The following is a 17,330-nucleotide window of genomic DNA, read 5'->3' as shown; positions in this document are numbered from 1 at the left end:
CCTCCCCACGCACGGCCCAAGGCACAGACATGCCCCTACACACACATGGTGCACGGGGAGGTCGAGGGAGGGGGTCACCGGGCCCGGCAGGGTGGATGGCCTCTGCGAAGCACTAGGTCTGCCTGGGGGTGGGGGTGGGGGACCCCCCGCCAGTCCCACCGCACGGGCCGTGCTGCCCTCTAGTGGCCCGCGGGCAGCGCAGCAGAGGCCCCCAGCAGTCGCTTCCTGGGCAATAATGGGTTTTGGTCCGGTGGACTTCCCCACCCTTAGAGCTTGTCCTCCGCCAGCAGGGCCTGGCTCTAGGGCCGCACCCCCACCTAGTCTGTCCCTCTAGGCTTCTCCTCCCCCTGCCTGTCTCCCTCACCCCGTTTTTCTGCCCGTCAGCACCAGCCTGGTCGCCACCCCTTCCTTCCGTCGGGGCACCTGGGGATCAGGCATTTCAGCAGCAAACTCACGAGGTGAAGTTGTCTCAGGGACCCCAGTCGTGGAGCGCAGTGCACCCCTCTTCTCCCGACCCTGGTGCCTGCAGACTCCACTTCTACCCCCACTGCAGGGGTTCAAGCAGACCACAGACTCGGGCTCTGGTGTCCAACAGGAGCGGGTCCAGGCTCCGAATCCGGCTCTGGGTGTCATTCCCACCCAGCAGGCAGTCGCTCTTACACCCGAGAGCATGAAACCGGCTAAAAGCTCAATAATCGTATGAATAACGTTTCAATAAAATTGAGAGCACTGGGAAGGGATAAGAGAACCAGAACGAGAACATTCTCGGGGAAAAGTTTTAATACTTAAGAAGTTCTGTAACAAAAGATAACATGTTCCTGAAAATGTATATAAACCATGAACATCAAAACAACAGGCAACCCCAAATACAACGACCCACGAGACCCAGCGATCAGCCAGTGTCCATGGCCACCGTGACCACACACTCGCGCCGCAGGAGCCTCGCTGAAGGAACGACAGGCAGAAGTGCCACGTGCTGGGGCCTGTGGCGGATGCCAGGGCGGTGGCCCGTGGTCGCCCAGACGCCGAGGCTGCACCTTTCTCACAAATAGCACCACGACCGATTATGGGGAAAAGTGTTCTACCTGGGATGTTTTCCCTCAATTTCTGGAACATAGGAACAGGATCTCTTTATTGATTAGCCTCTGAAATGTGTGCAGTACACCCTGCAAACAAGGTCAGGTCAGGAAGCTGCCTTCCGTCTCCAGCGAGGCCGACCTTCTTAATGCCAGGGTTACGTTATTATTTAAGGCGATAAGGTTTCCCTTTTGTTTCTTAATTAGCTACGGTAACTGCCCTTTTCAAACGTGTGTCAGCATTCTCTGCCCACGGGGCCAGACACAGGATGGGATGAGCACATCGGACAGCTCCTGGCCGGACGGCAGAACGCGGAGTGCCGTCCTTCCCCACCGCGGCAATGACAGCCGCTGGTCTTAACAACATGTAAATACGGCACACTGCTTGGAACACCACTTAGCCTCGCGGGCTCTGGCCCTTAGACCAGGGCCGGTGCTGGAGACTCCGGCAGCTGCTGCTCTGAGCAGACACGTCACTCGCTGGTCGTGCTCAGAAAGCGGCGGGCGGAGAGCTCAGCTCAAATGCAAGACGAGAGCTTCTTCCTTTCTTCAAACTGCTTGTCCACCGCCAGGGACAGGGCCTGCAGGAAGCCCTCGATGGTGACGGTGGGGGCCTGGAACGACACACGGGCACGGGGGCTGTCCTGGCTTCGGTGGGGCCGCTGGCGGCACCCCCGTGTGCGGACGGCAGCAGGGGCGCAGCCCCAGCACAGGGCGAGCGGGGCGCCGCTGAGTGCGAGCAGCCTCAGGGGGGTCAGGGAGGGCCCGGGGTGGGCTCTCCGCGAGCCCTGGGGGCTGTGTGAGGCCCCACTGGGGCCTCCAAGTCCTCCTCCTACCCCGGAGCCCACCGCTTAGGCATGGAGACAAATCAGGTTCCCAGCCACATTCTGTGTGGCTCCCAGTGAGGCCACAGCCTGTCCCACAGAGAGGTGGTGGGGACAGCGGAGTGCGGGAGGCGGGGAAGCTGCGGGGACTCACCTGGACGAACAGTGCGTGAGCCAGAAAAGGGAGTTTTCTTAGGACGCGGCCACTGAGACCCTCACTCTTCCTGTGAACGGAGCGGTGTTTGGGGACAGTTTCAGGCCAGTTTCCCTCATCTCTGAATGTCCCTTCCCCTATGGCTGGTCTCCCCCAGTCTTCAGCGGCTGTCCTAGTGTGACCCCGGCCTCGGAGCGCGCACACGACCTGGCGGGCACGCGGCCTGCAGTGCAGCTCCCCCAGGGACCAGGCCGGTCCGCGTCTGCGCTGCCCTCCGTGCCCATCTCAACCAGTTGCAATCTCTTCAACAGATTATCCAAAAAATAATCTGTTCTTCAGGCTACCCAGAAGGCTCAAGACCTTCCACGAGCCTCACAGCTGCAGAATGAGGTTCAAAGCCTCTGGTCAGAACGCCGCTTGGAGACGGCCTGGCGCCCGCTGGTCTCTGCGGTCAGACCCTGCACACACGGCTCCGTGGCGATCCCCGTCTCTCTCCCATTTATCCAAATTCCGACCTCGGAGGCTCTGGTCCATCTCCCCGCACCCCTCCTCACGGTCCCGGGCACCCACGCCATCTGAGGCGACAGTGCTGCGGGCTCTGGCCCCTGCACGCCAGCGGCTGTCCCCAGGGTGCCGGGGGCTGCCCTCCTGCTGCCTGGGGCCAGGAGCCCTGTGCTCTCCGTTACTCCCCGGAGCCCCAAGCATAGCACTCGGAGGTCGGCACTCGGACAGAAGCTTCCAGTCTTTTCTTCCTGCACGTTTGTACAACTTGAACAAAGACCGTTTAAGAAATCACCAGTGTGTCAAGACAGCCTTAATGCGAATGTCTTCTCTTTTCAGAGAGACGCACAGCACTGTTTTCTGTTTCCTAAAGCCGCCTCTTGGAGGGCAGCTGCCCTCCACCCTCTGGCCAGGAACCCGGGGCCGGGGTGGCAGAGGGCTCTCGAAGCCCTCCTGGCACGTATGCGACACATGCCTCTGGAACCAATTCCCTGTCCTGCGACCCCGCACCGCTAGCCCAGGCTGCTCCGGTCAGCTACAACTGCCCACCACCGTGACAGACACGCTTCTCTGGTTACAGACACGACGTCAACTCACACCTTGAAATTTCACTCAAAAGGAGGCTCAACTTGGACACGTTGTTTTCGATGAAGCCGATCATCTCCAGCTCCCGGAGGGTCAGCAGCTGCTGGCGAGGGTATATGATCTGACACTGGGGACAGAGAAGGGCGTCAGCGCCAGGCCCACGGGGCAGAGTGCACACCGTCAGCCACTGGGACAGTCCCCAGAGAGCAGGCAGCCGCACCCCTCACAGAAACGCAGGCACAGAAGGCCCGGACCAGGCCGCTCCCTCTCGCTCCTACACGCGCCCCTGCTCCCTCAACGCAGGTGAGAACGCCAACGACAAAACACATCTCAGAGACACGCCGTGGCCCAGCCTCTCCGTGTTCTCAGCCAAGATGTGTCTTCACGTGTCAGGAAAGGGAGGGCCGTGGAGGCGCTGAGGCTGGTAATGGGTTTCAGTGGTTCAGCATAGCCCCGTGGAGCAGAGTTGGGCCCAGGAACCGGGACTTGGCCTGCCTTTCCAGGACAGTCTCCACTGGGTGTTTTTAAGGTCAGGCTGTTGTGTGGGGCAACGGCACAGCCCGAGGCTGGATCTGGGCCCTGAGTTCCTGCCCAGGCCACGTGTCTGCACATGGGACGCTCTGCCAAGGGGCCGCGTTCACAGGTCAGCGTGCTCAGTGACCGCTACCAAATGACTCTGAACGTGAACTCTTTCGACTCAGAAACCGGGAAAGAACACAACAAGTGGCTTTCTCTGTAAGTTCTGGAGCTTTGCTTAAGGCTGTGGGTAAATTTAAAAAACAGGGTTTGTGTGGGAGGATTCTCAGCCTTCTAGTGACCCCCCTCAGCCTTCCTGCGACGGCCCCCCACCCCTCCCAGCGACACAGGCCACCCAGGCGCACGCCAGAACTGCCAGGTCCTGACAGAGTGGGCCAGTCACGAGCAACAGCCGTCAGGACTGACCAGATCTCCACGACGTCATCGGACATCTGAATTTCCTGTACACCACCCAAGAAACACCCCTACCCCACACGCCGAGCTCCCAGAAAAAGTCCGTTATGTTGGGCTAAACGTGCGAACGTCTCCTGGGTGCCAGGCCCCGTGCGAGCAAGACCGCCAGCAGGTCCCATCACGCTAACTTCTCAGGGGCGACGCTTTTGGCAGTTCTCTCGGGGCCCCGCGTCAAAGCTCCACGGGGCCCCTCCCTTCCGCCACGCCAGCGAACAGCAGCATGGGATGCGGCCGCCACGACAGCTCTCCCACCCCGTCACAAGCTGTGGCGTCCTCGCTGAGGGCATTGGGGCATCGTCTGCGAGGCCAGGCCCACTCTCACCTCCTGGTTACAGAGACACCAGCACCACGTACGTCCCGCCTGCCGGCCGGCTCGCTCCCTACACAATTCCCGGACTCCACGGTGTGAGGAGCGTGAACCCCGCAGCAGGTACCGTCTGCCTGGAGCCCGCTGTGCCCACGCCAGAGCTCCTAGCACCCGGGCACATGGCCCATCCCTGCTGAAGTCGTTCATACAAGACCGAGTGTTATCGTGCTCATGGCTGCTCTCAGAAAACAGGACCGAAGGGACATTAACACCACAGCCAATGACACCCTGTAAATGACCACCTCCTCAGGATGAACTTCCTAGAAACTAGGACCTCCGGCCCGGATGACCTCCCTGCAAATGACGACCAACCGTCAGGTCTCCCTATGAACTATGGCCTCTGGCCTGGATGACCTCCCTGTGGGCTGCGACCTCCGGCCCGGAATGACCTCCATGTGGGCTGCGACCTTCGGCCCGGAATGACCTCCCTGTGGGCTGCGACCTCCGGCCCGGAATGACCTCCCTGTGGGCTGCGACCTCCCGCCCGGAATGACCTCCCTGTGGGCTGCGACCTCCAGCCCGGGATGACCTCCCTATGGGCTGCGACCTTCGGCCCGGAATGACTCCCTGTGGGCTGCAACCTCCGGCCCGGATGACCTCCCTGTGGGCTGCGACCTCCCGTCCGGATGACCTCCCTGTGGGCTGCGACCTCCCGCCCGGAATGACCTCCCTGTGGGCTGCGACCTCCCGTCCGGATGACCTCCCTGTGGGCTGCAACCTCCAGCCCGGAATGACCTCCCTGTGGGCTGCGATCTCCGGCCCGGGATGACCTCCCTGTGGGCTGCGACCTCCCGCCCGGATGACCTCCCTGTGGGCTGTGATCTCCAGTCAGGAGGTCTCCCTGTGGACTGGCACAAGCCGGCAGGCTACTGCAGCCGGACCCCCCCCCCCCCCCCCGCCCACTCATCCCTTGCAGGTCGGTAGACCAAATGGTCATGATCATCGTTTTGTGCCAAAAGAACAAAAATACTGAGTCGGCGGCCACAGTTTCAACTAACAGCTCCGCCTGCCAGGAACAGCTGCAGCTTTCGGCCAGAGACCGTAGCGCCACATTTGGGGGCCCCCTCCAGGTCGCAGTGAGCTATTCTGAGCTGCGTCAGGGAGGGCAAAACCAGGAAAACTCGGCGGCGAGAGGTGTGAGGAGGCACCCAGCACCTTCATCAGCTCTTCCAAGCAGGAGAGGTAGATCTTGAAGATGGCTGCCGCAGAGGGAGGTCCGATGTACTGCCTGATGTCAGCCCTGTCCACGAAGGCCACGTCGATCCTCTCCGTGATGTTGGAAGTGGTCAGAATCACCACATTGCAGTGCCTAAAAACAGAAGAGCGCGGGTCAGCCCCCAAGTGCCTCAGTGACTCCCTTGCGTGCTGTCCCGTGAAGCTTCCGGCGTTCGGCCAGCGTCCTAGCCGGCTACAAGGTCTTCAAGTGCCCGTGGGATCCCCAGCTCCCACCAAGCTCTCTCGGCTGTAACACAGTGCACCAAGCAGACCCTGTGCTCCTCAGACTTCCAGAAAGTTCTCCCGGACTCCCACTCCCTTATTCCCTCCCTCCCTCAACCGTGGCGCGGTCAAACTGAGTCGTGTGCAGAGTCCTGATGGCTCTCGCGCCCCCGTGCACTGTGGAGCTGAACGGCTGATCCCAGGCACCAGCTGCTCTCCCCTTTAGCTTCTAAGCTCTGTGCGAGAGAACGCGGCTGCCTCGCCGCTCACTGACGTGCACCAGCACAGAGCAGGCCCGAGGCACCCTGGGGAGCACGCTTCCCAGCCCAGGGGGCTCAGGGTCGGGGATGCAGCAGGGCTCCCCCGGGGCCCGTGGTGGGCGCACACACAGGCCGCAGGAAGCTACCTGGCCAGGGGAGCCCCTGGAAGGGCCAGGTTTTACCTGGTGTCTGGCAACAGGTGCACAGCACAGGGTGAGCAGGAGTGAGCGAGGGAGGGGTGAGGAGTGCAGGGGTCTTAGGAGCCCAGGGTGTCAGAGCCACACAAAGGCAGGCCTGGAAAGGCCATCTTGAGGAGCCTGGACAGGGAGCGTGAAGGCGACAGGGAAGTATGAGGGAAACCAAAGGCCCACATGTCCCCCCCCCGAGCCCACAGCCGCCGGCAACAGGAAGGGGTCGGCTCGAGCATGGTTGTATGACGAAGCCTTCCCTGCAGCAGGAGCCCTGGAAATGGGGGCTTCGGAGCTGAGCGACTGCGCTGGGGTGTGCTGGACCCCTAGTCCAGTGGCCCCGCAGGCCTCGGATGGGTGAGCAAGGCCAGGCACCGGCTGCCCGGGCTGCCCAAAGAGAGATGAGAGCAGAGGCCGGCGGCAGAAGCGGAGGTGGTCTGGGAGTGGAGGCAGGGGAGGGACGTCAGGGGTCAGATGCTGTAGAAAACTCCGGAGAGAGCACAGCCCGCCGCTGAAGGCGCAGGAGCAGAGACAGGAGGAGCAGCGCCGGCCGCAGGGTGGGAGCGAGCGGCCCCCACAGCCAACCCTGAGAGCCGCGTCTAGAGAAGTCAGAGCCTCTCGGTGGTGAAGATACGCCGAAGGCCTGGGCTAACGGCCCTTAGTGAAGTCAGTTCCCTGCGAGTCCGTATGTAGCAAGCTCGCTTCCGAGCACTGCACTGGGGTCCGGCACCCTCGGTGTAGGACAGCACCCCAGGACTGTGAGAGCTGTGGGCAGCGGAGCGGCCGGCGGAACGCTGCAGAGAGCGCAGAGGGGCTCTGGAGTGGACACTGCTTCCCTGTGAGTCCGCTTATTAGGAGTCTCTCCTCAAGCGGGACCAGCCTAGGCTACACCGACCACAGGCTCCGGACCTGCAAGGCTGGGCTGTGCCACAGGGAGTCCGGCGCCACGAAGGGCATGAAGGTAACGTCCACCTGCCCGTTGTAGCCCTTCAGTGCCAATGAGCTTGCGCGCGTCACGTTTCACTCCATCCCGCGCTTTTCCGCGGCCGTGAGTTTCCGGCACGAGGTCTGCGCTACGACTTCAGTAGTTCCAAGTCCTGCACGGCTACGGGCTGCAGCGGGCACACACACGGCCTCGGGCGGGCGAGGCAGAGCAGACTTGGTGGCAGCGGAGCTTCCAGTCGGAAGAGCCGGAAGGAAGGTCTCGTGTGCGGGCGCCTCCCACCCTCGCGTGGCCCCCCTGTGCCCCGGTCAGTGTCACCTCTTGATCCGGTCAATCTGGGTCAGGACGGCATTGACCACGCGTATGGCGTCCGAAGGCTCGGTGCCGGCCCTGCAGGCGTTGCGGGCAGCCGTGAGGCTCTCCACCTGTGGGGGTGGGACAACAGGAGGCAGAGGGCGGCGCCTGGCCCCACGGGCCGCCGGCAGCCGCACCGACCAAGCTCGCGGGGAGCAAGTGGAGAGCTGTGTGTGCGCCCGCGGAGCCAGAAGCCGGTCGCGCGGGAGGCCGAGGGCGAGTGCGCAGCGGGGCGGGTGCTGGGCGGAGGCCGGGCTGAGCCAGCGCTGGGATCTGCTTCAGTCACAGGTGTGATGGCCAGACGCACGTACCTCGTCAATCAGCACAAACACCAGAGCGTCCTTGTCGTCGATCAAGTCCTGAATCTTCTGGAACATCTTGGTTACCAGCTTGCCGCTCTGGAAGCAGAACAGCTCTCCAGTGGCGGCTTGCACCCGTCAGGCTGCCCGGTGCTCTCGCGCACCCACGGTCCCCGCCCAGCCACAGTCTGGGCCCACTGCCTCCGGACGGCCCCAGGAGAAACTCTGAACCCAGGAAGCCAGGGCCACACAGAAGGAGGCCGACCCCCATGCCGCCTGGCCCTGCTCCACGTGCAGGGACAGCGCGCCGGAACCCGCGCCGGCCCGGCTCCAGGACACCTGGCGTCGCCTCCCACTCGGCGCGCTTCCTCCTTCCCCTCCCCTGCCGTCCCACGACCGGGAACAAGACGGCTCCGACGCAGACACACAGCCAGCAGGCACGCGCCTTACGAGTGCTCCGTCCTGGCTCACTGCCCACCAGACGGATCTCCTGACACAGCGGCCGGGGCGGCGTTCCGTGCCGAGGGGCACCTACAACGTCACCTGGGCCAAGTGGCGCGATTCTAAGACAGCAAGGAGGCTCAGGGCCCCAAGAGCGTGCTCAGTGGAGGTTGCGGCCCTTGCCAGAGCGAGGCTCCCTCCCCGAGGGAAAGCTGAGTGTCTGTCCCACCTGAAAGTATGGCTGAGACCAGCCGAGGACCCTCTCAGGCCTCACACTATTCCCAGGGGACCGCTTAGCTCCGGAGCTCCCCTCTGACCCTGGAGTCAGCCACGCTGTCACGTGGTACCTATTTCTCAAGTTCTCGGAGGAGAAAGCTGGCCTGTACAGGGGACCCTGTCCACCCACACACCTGGCGAGCCTGCGGGGCAGAAGTCACGCTAATACTTACTTCCGAGAACCACTTGGAAAAGAGACTGTGGCTGTTTATTTCAATCAGCTGGCCGTACCGGTACCTGGGAGGAGAAAACAGAGTTAAGACAGTCTGTTCACAAATCGGGTACCCCTGGGGCAACCGCTCCTTCTTCAGCACAGCCCGCTCACTGGTTAAGTCGTGCTGCCTAGCGAGGCTCCTGGTAATCGTGAGTCACCTCAAGACGACGCGAGGGCTCAAGTAATTATGAAAACCTACTGGCGTGCAGCTGGGGGTCCCGAGCGAAGCGAACGCAGGCTTCTGAATAACATCTTCATTTGAATCAGAGCGAGAGTAAACTCTCACTTCTACCCGTAATCCCCAGCCCTAACGCGGTGAGAAGAATCACCAGCAGCCACGAGGCAGGCAAGACAAATCGTAGTCGTCGTGAGTCTTGGACAGAGCGGAACAGGTCTCCTCCTTCTCTAAAACCGCCACGAGTGGGACGATGTTTCCCAGCACACCATGATATCCTGAGCCCGGGGGTGCCCAGACGCCCCGAGACAAGCTCAGCACATGCGGCTGGAAACCCGCGCACACGGGAGGTGGCCGGGGCAGAAGGGAAGCCGAGCCAGGTCCTTGGCACAACGGAAGTCCGCACAAGGAAAACCATCACTCTCAAACTATTACACTCGGCTTTCCGTTTGCTGATTCTTTTTCCAAAAGAGGGAAGGGGAGAGACAACCTAACGAAATCAAGATTGGGTCGAATATTACAGTTTAATTCGAAAGCCTTTCGACAAGATGAGCATCGAAGCTTCGCTAAGGTTTCTTTTCACAACTTCTAAGCCAAAAACTAAACGTGCGTTTTCAGATGTGCTTTAGAGAGTAGTGTTTCTTGTAGCAACACGTTCAGCCTCCGCTGTCTTAGGACACCGCCCCAAAAGATCTTTAAAACGTGGTGCATTTCAGGAGGTCTGGACAAGCCCAGCTGCCAAGCACGGACCAGGGCACAGACACACAAGTGTAGACGCAGAGCAATTTCCCAACGTAAAAGCCCCCAGGGGACGCGTCTGAAAAGCGGCGTGACAGAGGAACGTGCGCCTCACGGAGTCTCTCCTCTGAAGTCCACTGAGCAACGAGCACCGAGTAACCCTCCGCATCAACCAGAAAACGAGACAAAAATCACAATGGTGTTTGGAAGGGACTGGCCGGCAGGCATGGACGACTGTCACCCCACATGGGATGTGACGGAGCCCTACAGCTGCCTGGGCTCTCTGCCTGCGGTCCCTTCCAACCACAACTGCCAACACGTGTGCAGCCACTACGCCAACTTGGACCCAGAGGCCTGAGTTCAAGGAGCCTGAGGCAGTGGAGGCTGCAGGCAAGCTCAAGGGGACGTGGAGATGTAGGAGAAAACCCCAGCAACCATCTCGGGGTCCTTCCGGGTCTTTCCTGAACACTCAGGCACGTGACAAAACGGAAATCCCAGGAGGCTGGAGAGCTGTGGGCCGCGCGGTTCTGGGTGGTCGTAGCTGGGACGTTCATGTTCCCAACGGCCAAGCTGGACAGGACCTGCTCTGACTGGGGTGCTCCACGGAGATCCCGGAAGGGCCTCACTTCCACCTTCAGTGCAGACTCCTCTGCAGCAAGGCTTCAACTCGCACCGGGTCACCGGAATGCCCAGCAGAAGACAAGCCAACAGAAACAAGGTCTGCATTCAATCGGAGCTTCGCTGACTAGATGAGAAGCCGAAACGGACCCCACGGCAGGAGAGCCGCCGGCAGCAGAGACTCGGCACGCAAGGCAGCAACGGGACCAGCGGGGAAGAAGGCGACACGGCGGCTGCTCGCCGGCTCGAGCGCTGCAGCAAGCACAAGGCGTCGGAGAATGGCAAAGTATAAAAGGAAGCAAGCGGAACCTTCAGAGGGAAAAATAAACTCTCGGAGAGATGTTGCTGGATAGAATTAAAAGCAGATTAGAGGGGCGCGTGGGTGGCTCAGTCGTTGGGCGTCCGCCTTGGGCTCAGGTCATGGTCCTGGGATCGAGCCCCACACGGGGCTCCCTGCTCGGCGGGGACCCTGCTCCTCCCCTCCCCCGCTTGTGTTCTCCTTCTCTCGCGGTGTCTCTGCCAAATAAATAAAATCCTTAAAAAAAAAAAAGATTAGATATTTTGGAAAACGGCTCAAAATGGAACAGAAAATTTTTAGATTCAGGTTCTAGACCCAGAAAGACCGAAAAGCATGACCAGCGGCGTGTGGAGCATCAGGCAATTGAGCGTGCATGTGAACGGGTCCTCAGAAAGTGGGGGCGGGGGGGCTGGAGCCCAGACACGTGGTGTCTAACGCGAGGAGCCAGCCCGAGCTCCGGGTCAGACAGACCCACCGAGAGGCTCGGGCCCTCCGCTCCCAGGCGGCAGAGCATCGACCGTCAGCACGAGTGGCGAGCGTCCCAAGCGCTGTCTCAGCGTCCTGTCCCTGAGAGCAGAAACGCGTCACCAGAAAGACCACGTGCTCACTGTGAAGCAAGCACCATCAGCTCAAGAAGACTGAGCCCTAACTTGGCACCGCCGGGCACAGAGCCGGTGCATCACCTGACTCGGAGCACAGCGACTCTGTACGGAGCCAGGGGAAATCGCGAGAAAGTGAAACACCTCTGGGCCACAAACGAGAAGCCACCGGTCCGGCCACTCTCCTTCCGCGGGTTACCAGACGTTACCTGCTCGAGAGCCTGATGGTCAGCTTCTGGGCTAAGGCTTTACACAGGGAGGTCTTCCCAGTTCCTGGAGGGCCTGCAACAGAACCGAGAATGTGTTAAGCCGGCATGGTAGCAGGTGTCTTCCAACAGCCGCCACGCTCCGGCTGGCACACAAGGCAGGCAGCGGGACTCGGCGCTACAGACGCTGGTCCCCGAGCGCTGCGGACTCACGAATCCCCGCGGCACAAACGCCGGCCCACGCGAGCAACACGCTTCGCGGGTCTTTCCCTTTTCCTCCTAGTCTGGTCTCAGCTCCCGCGCCCCGACACAGCATCACCTCCTGGCACGGGGGTCCCCTCGGCATCCCGAGCAAGCCCTCTATCTCCTGGTCAGCAGCTTCACCAACACCCTCGCCGTCCCCACATGTCCTCTATAAAACCCACTGGGACCTTGCGAGAGGTCCAACGCCTCTCACAACAGTCACTTCCTCGGGGCCCACGCTACACCAGAATGGCAGCGGGTGGGGGCCCCTGCCCCGTGGGCCATTCGGCACAGAGCCTGGCGGCGGATGACATGACCAACACGCAGAACTCCCGCGTCTGTCCGGACACGCAGGCACCTTTGCTCCAACTTTCTGTGCACGCTCTCGATAATTAAAATGACACCATGTAACCGCGGCGGAGGAGAAAACGTGTAACGTGCTATTCCGCCGGCTGACTACTATGGTCGCCTACTCAGAACTGAGGACGACGGCGTGCGGAGCAGGTCTGCAGCTGCTCGGGGGGCGCGGCAGCCTGCAGCAAACCGGGAAGGAGCTAACTTCGCACCCCACTTCATTGTGGGGCTCTCTCGACTGCCTTCTAACCGGTGACGTTAAGGACAAACCCAGGTTTTCTTTGGAGAAGATTCACCAGAGCATGGTTGTCACGCTTTGCGGCCATAAAGCTCCAAAGACGCTACAAAGAAGCAGGAGGCGATTTCGGCCCTAAGGCCTGTAGGAGCCCTTGGGCATGAGGCAGTTGCTTGACAAGCTGGAGGATAATGCAGCGAAGTCATAAGGCGGCGACTGGGGGTGGCCAAGCGAAGGGCCAAGCGTAAGGTGAGCTGTACCACTTCCCAGGGAGGGACACTCTAGGACAGCTCCGACTGCATCAGAACACAACGGTGCCTCCTTGAAGGCCAGCGGGACACGCAGAGGCCCCCGTTCACGCCTGTCTTGTTTAAGGAACGACCCCCCGTGCTTTACCGTGCAGCAGCACCACCCGGTTCCAGGCGATGAGGTTACTGTCGACATTCTTGTCTGAGAACAGCAGAGTCGTCGTCACGTAATCTAGGAGCTGCGTGAAGACAGGTGGACGCGGTCACCGGTGCTGATGGGGCAGCGGCCCCCAGTGGAGGCGCTACTGGAGCCTGTGCCCGAGGAGGGGCATTGGCACTGGGCCGCCCCTCAGAAGCTGCCCGCAGCAGTGGCGGACGCCTCCTAAGAAACTCATAACGTAAGGACAGGCCACTATACTGTCCAACTAAAAATAAGGGGCAACACGAGGGCCACTCTCACTAAAAGCGTTAAGATCCTACAAAAGGACGAGACTTGGCATGGGCTAAGTGTCTCGTGCCTCGGGGACAACACAGTGGGGGGCAAGTGGCAGCACTGGGGCCCCGGATGGCAGCCATGACTGTTCTTGCAGCCTGGGGGGATGCGGGGTGGACCTCCAGGGTCCCCCGCAGCACACAGGACCCTTCCCCTCGAAGAGGGTTCCGACAAGCTGGTGCTTGCTCAGACACGCCTGCCTGCTCCATCTGCCCCCTGACCCTGCTTCTCCAGGCCTGCTGGGTTCTTAAGAGCACAGTCCAATCACACTTGTCTCACACCAGGCACCTTTCTCCCCCCAGGGACCAGCTCTGCTGGGGAGCAACCCTAGAGGACGGGTATGCAGGACACGGGCTGCTGCTGGGCCCGAGGTCCCAAAGCCTATTTGAGTTCAAGGGCTCTGAGATGCTGGAGAAGACTGTACACGTGGGTCCCACCTCCAACAAGCGGCCCCCTTAGAAAACGGCACAAACAACTTACATGAGATTTGACTTCCACATCATATACCAGGCTGTCCCAAAGCCCGTGGAATTCAGCTGGGAGAGAATAAAACACAAACCTGATTTTAGGAACACAGCATTACACTGGCCCCGGAGGCCTGCTCTGAGCCACTGACATCCTCCACTGCTCCACACGTGGCTGGCTCAGGCTCTCCTTACAGGCAGGCGGAATTTTAAAATTTTTTCTTAATGTTGCAATGCTGCTTTTTTTTTTTCCTAAGGTTTTTCTTATTTATTTGACAGAGATCACAGGTCGGCAGAGAGGCAGAGAGAGAGAGAGGGGGAAGCAGGCTCCCTGGTGAGCAGAGAGCCCGATGCGGGACTCGATCCCAGGACCCTGAGATCATGACCTGAGCCGAAGGCAGCGGCTTTAACCCACTGAGCCACCCAGGTGCCCCTATAATTGTGGTTTTAATTTGCATTTCCCTGGTAACTCATGGTGCTGAATATCTTTTCATATTCTTTTAATTATTACTTTTCAAGATTTTATTCACTTACTTGAGAAAGAGAATGAAAGAGAAAGATGGAACATTGGGGGGGGGGTCAGAGGGAGAAGCAGGTTCCTCACTGAGCAGAGAGCCCGATGCAGGGCTCCATCCCAGGACCCTGAGGATCATGACCTGAGCCGAAGGCAGAGGCTTAACCCACTGAGCTACCCAGACATCCTGGATTTGAGTTCTTCTTAAAATTAAAGGGGCTAAGTAATTGCCAGTCACGTAACTTTTGACAGATAATTAAGCGGAGTACAGAGACAGTTTCCTGTCACGTCACCACACGTAATTACCTTCTGTGGACCCACACTTCTGCCATGAGCACAGACCCAGACCCACCACTCACCCCACCGGCCAGCACTTGGGCAGGGCAGCGAAAGGTCTAGACCAGCTGTCAGGACCTCAGACGTAGCCCCAAGGACTGGCTTCGCCCCAGGACTCTGCCTGCTAGAACACGACAAAGTCCTTGGAGAAGCAAAGAAAAGGCAGGAGGAAGGTGATCAGCTGGGCCGGAAAAGAGCCCCTTCTTTTTCTCAGTTAGCACCATCTTCGAGGGCCCTGCCCGAAGGAACACAGGCCTACAGTGGAGATCTCCACGGTCCTCTCTTGCGATCCGCTTCCCATCTCACAAGAAATGAGGCTGAAAGCCTCCAGAACAGATGGACCCGCACAAAGTCCTCAGCTAACGGACTTGGAGAGCCCGGGCCGCGTGCCAACGTCTGCCCGTGTGTCTCGGGGGTGGCCCGCCCGCCCTCACTGTCACACACCTGCAGGCAGGACCCAGTGGCTTGCGGCAGTGATGTTCTCCGACTCCTCCTCCAGAGTCTCACTGCTGGGGCCGCCCTCGTTCAGCTGGAAGACGTGCAGCGCGACTGTGCAGGCGCCCAGATCGATGGGCTGTGGCAAGAAGGGACACCAAGTAAAGCCCCACACACTGCAAACAACTCGCCCCTGATTCTAGCCATCAGAGTTAGGAGGTAACGTCCACAAAGATCAAGCACGCCCGTCAGAAACCAGCTCCTAGAACAGGTACAAAAATCTATGGTGCTCAGGGTTAGCATTAGCACTTCCCAAACACTCCCCCTCTCTACCCAAGAAAGGACTTCGTGGTTACTCGGAATCATGAAAGTCACATGTTTGTTGAAAAACACAAAAAACAAAGAACGAAGACCACCAAAGCCCCCACGTCCGACCTCACCCACGTTCTGGTCTGGGACGTGCCACCCGTATTGGCCCGCAGAGGTCTCTGGGTGCGCCGTCCCGCAGCAGGGCTGCAGCAGGGCTCGGAAACGTCTTCTGCCCGCAGACAGGGACCTAGCGCGAGCTTTCCCACTGCCGCGTGGGGCGGACGGAGCGCTCCTTTAGCCAAAGCCTGACTGAGGGAAACTGAGATATTCCAAACCAGCAGCTCCTACCAACGACGCATACAGAACGTCACTCACGTCACTTCACAGAACTACACAGCTGCTGTTGAGATTCTCCTAGCTGAACCTGCGAGTCCACGGTGAGAGCGCTAAGCTGTTGTTCTGGTTCTGGTTAACCCGTGCTGCGTCCGCCTGCGGAAAGCTCTTCCGCTCGCTGCGGGCTGGCCGAAACCAGGTAGGGCAGACAAAGCCGAGCAGGCCACCGGCGTCAGTGCCCGTGTATGAACGGAGGCCCACCCTGCACGCACAATTTCAGTGCCAAAGCAATTCTTCCAAACGGACTCTTTATGAGACACGAACCACGGAGATACCGGTGATGCATGTACCCGAGAGAGACGCCGGGCTTGTTCTCAAAGGGACAGAAACACCCCGACGTACTCACCCTGTCACACGCAGCTGGTGGCGCCGCCGTCCACCAGGTGGGCCAGAGGAAGACTTCCAGAAGGAAAGCCCCTCTCTGCAGCCGCACCCCCTGCCTCCTAGGGCCCTACACTCCCCGAGCACGCCGGTCGCTGACCTCAAGAACAGGGAGCGGCCAGGGGGCTCTCAGCAGCAGAGCCCAGCACCCCACGGCCCGCCGCTGGCCTCTGCTTCCATCTGTGCCCCGACTGTGCTGCGGGCGCCCTGACGCGGGGGCGCACCTACTCGCAGCCCCTGGCCTTTCCCAGCGCCGTGCCCGTCGGACGAGCCCACAGGTTCGCCAGCCAGCTTCGGGCCGCGGGCCAGCGAAGCGGCAGGGACGTCCGCGTCCACGATGCGTCTTTGTTTCCGCGCTGTCTCGGAGGTGAAGTCTGCGCCCAGCGCGGCCCGAGCGCGCCCAGGAGCCCGGGATCCAGACCGCGCGCGCCGCGGACCAGCCAGGAGCCCTCCGCACGGCGGACGCGGTCGGTACCTGCGGGTCTTTCGCCTTCAACTCCGTGTCGACGATGGCCACGGACTGCACGTGCCTGGCCAGGAAGGGCTCGTCGAACTCGGTCCACGTGTAGTCCCCGAACACGATGCTATGTCTGTTGAGCAGCTTCCGGACGCTCTGCTTTATGTCCTCCTGCTTCGCGGTGCTGGGACAGCGGCGGGACACAGCGCTCAGCCCCGATGCCCGCGTCTCGCCGCCCGAGACCGGCCGCGGCCGTGGCTCCCGCGCCGCAGCTGACCGGCAGGTGGGTCAGCACCCCCAGGGCCCGGGGCCAGGCGCGGGGAGCGGCGGGGAGCGGCGGGGACGCGCGGACGTGGGCCGGCACCGGACTCTGGCGACCCCGAGGGGAAGGACCCCCCGCCCCGCCCCGAGCCCAGGACGTCCTGGCGCAGGAGCCCGAGGCCCGGGTCGCTCCTGAGGAAACCCTGAGGCTCCCAGGGCGGCACGGAGGCTGCCAGGACCCCCGCTGGCCCTGGGACCCCGGCTCCCTCCTCCCGGCGACCCTCGGCGCCCCGGACCGGGCCCCGGGCGCAGGCAGCTCGGGGAGGGTCTCCCCCGCGGCCCCCGGCCCGGCGCTCACCTGCCGCCGCGCTGGTGCACCTCCACGTGCACGGTCGGCGCCTCGGCCACGCACGGCAGCGCCTGCTTCAGGTCGCCCACGGCCTCGTCCATGGCGCCGCCGCCGCCTCCTGCTCGCGCCCCGCGCCGCCGCCGCCCGCGCTCGAAAGGGCCGCGCGCCGCCCCCTGACCCGGAAGCGCTGCGCGCCGGCGCGACTTCCGGGCGGGGCGACTTCCGGGCGGGGCGACTTCCGGCCGCGGCGACTTCCGGCCGCGGCGCCGCGACCTCCGCCGGGCGAGGCGGGCGGCGAGCCAGGGCCGCGGGGGC

At 61.4% G+C, this 17,330-nt stretch overlaps 1 protein-coding gene across 1 annotated transcript; it reads right to left on the bottom strand.

The window, feature by feature from the left end:
• Nucleotides 1–762: 762 nt before the first annotated feature.
• Nucleotides 763–17,156, bottom strand: TRIP13 (thyroid hormone receptor interactor 13). The gene is made up of 13 exons (XM_059416814.1): nt 17,025–17,156; nt 16,424–16,589; nt 14,875–15,004; nt 13,597–13,652; nt 12,772–12,862; nt 11,547–11,619; nt 8,869–8,932; nt 7,991–8,077; nt 7,644–7,750; nt 5,653–5,806; nt 3,155–3,267; nt 2,055–2,124; nt 763–1,690 (listed from the first exon to the last, which is right to left on the bottom strand). Exons 1-13 carry the CDS (start codon nt 17,114–17,116, stop codon nt 1,595–1,597), a joined length of 1,299 nt encoding a protein of 432 aa, XP_059272797.1. The 5' UTR covers nt 17,117–17,156; the 3' UTR covers nt 763–1,594.
• Nucleotides 17,157–17,330: the final 174 nt, after the last annotated feature.

The sequence above is a fragment of the Mustela nigripes genome, chromosome 12 (genome assembly GCF_022355385.1).
Source record: "Mustela nigripes isolate SB6536 chromosome 12, MUSNIG.SB6536, whole genome shotgun sequence".
Lineage (NCBI taxonomy): Eukaryota > Metazoa > Chordata > Mammalia > Carnivora > Mustelidae > Mustela > Mustela nigripes.
Note: the sequence above shows the minus strand (reverse complement) of the source record. Positions and strands in the feature narration are given on the sequence as shown.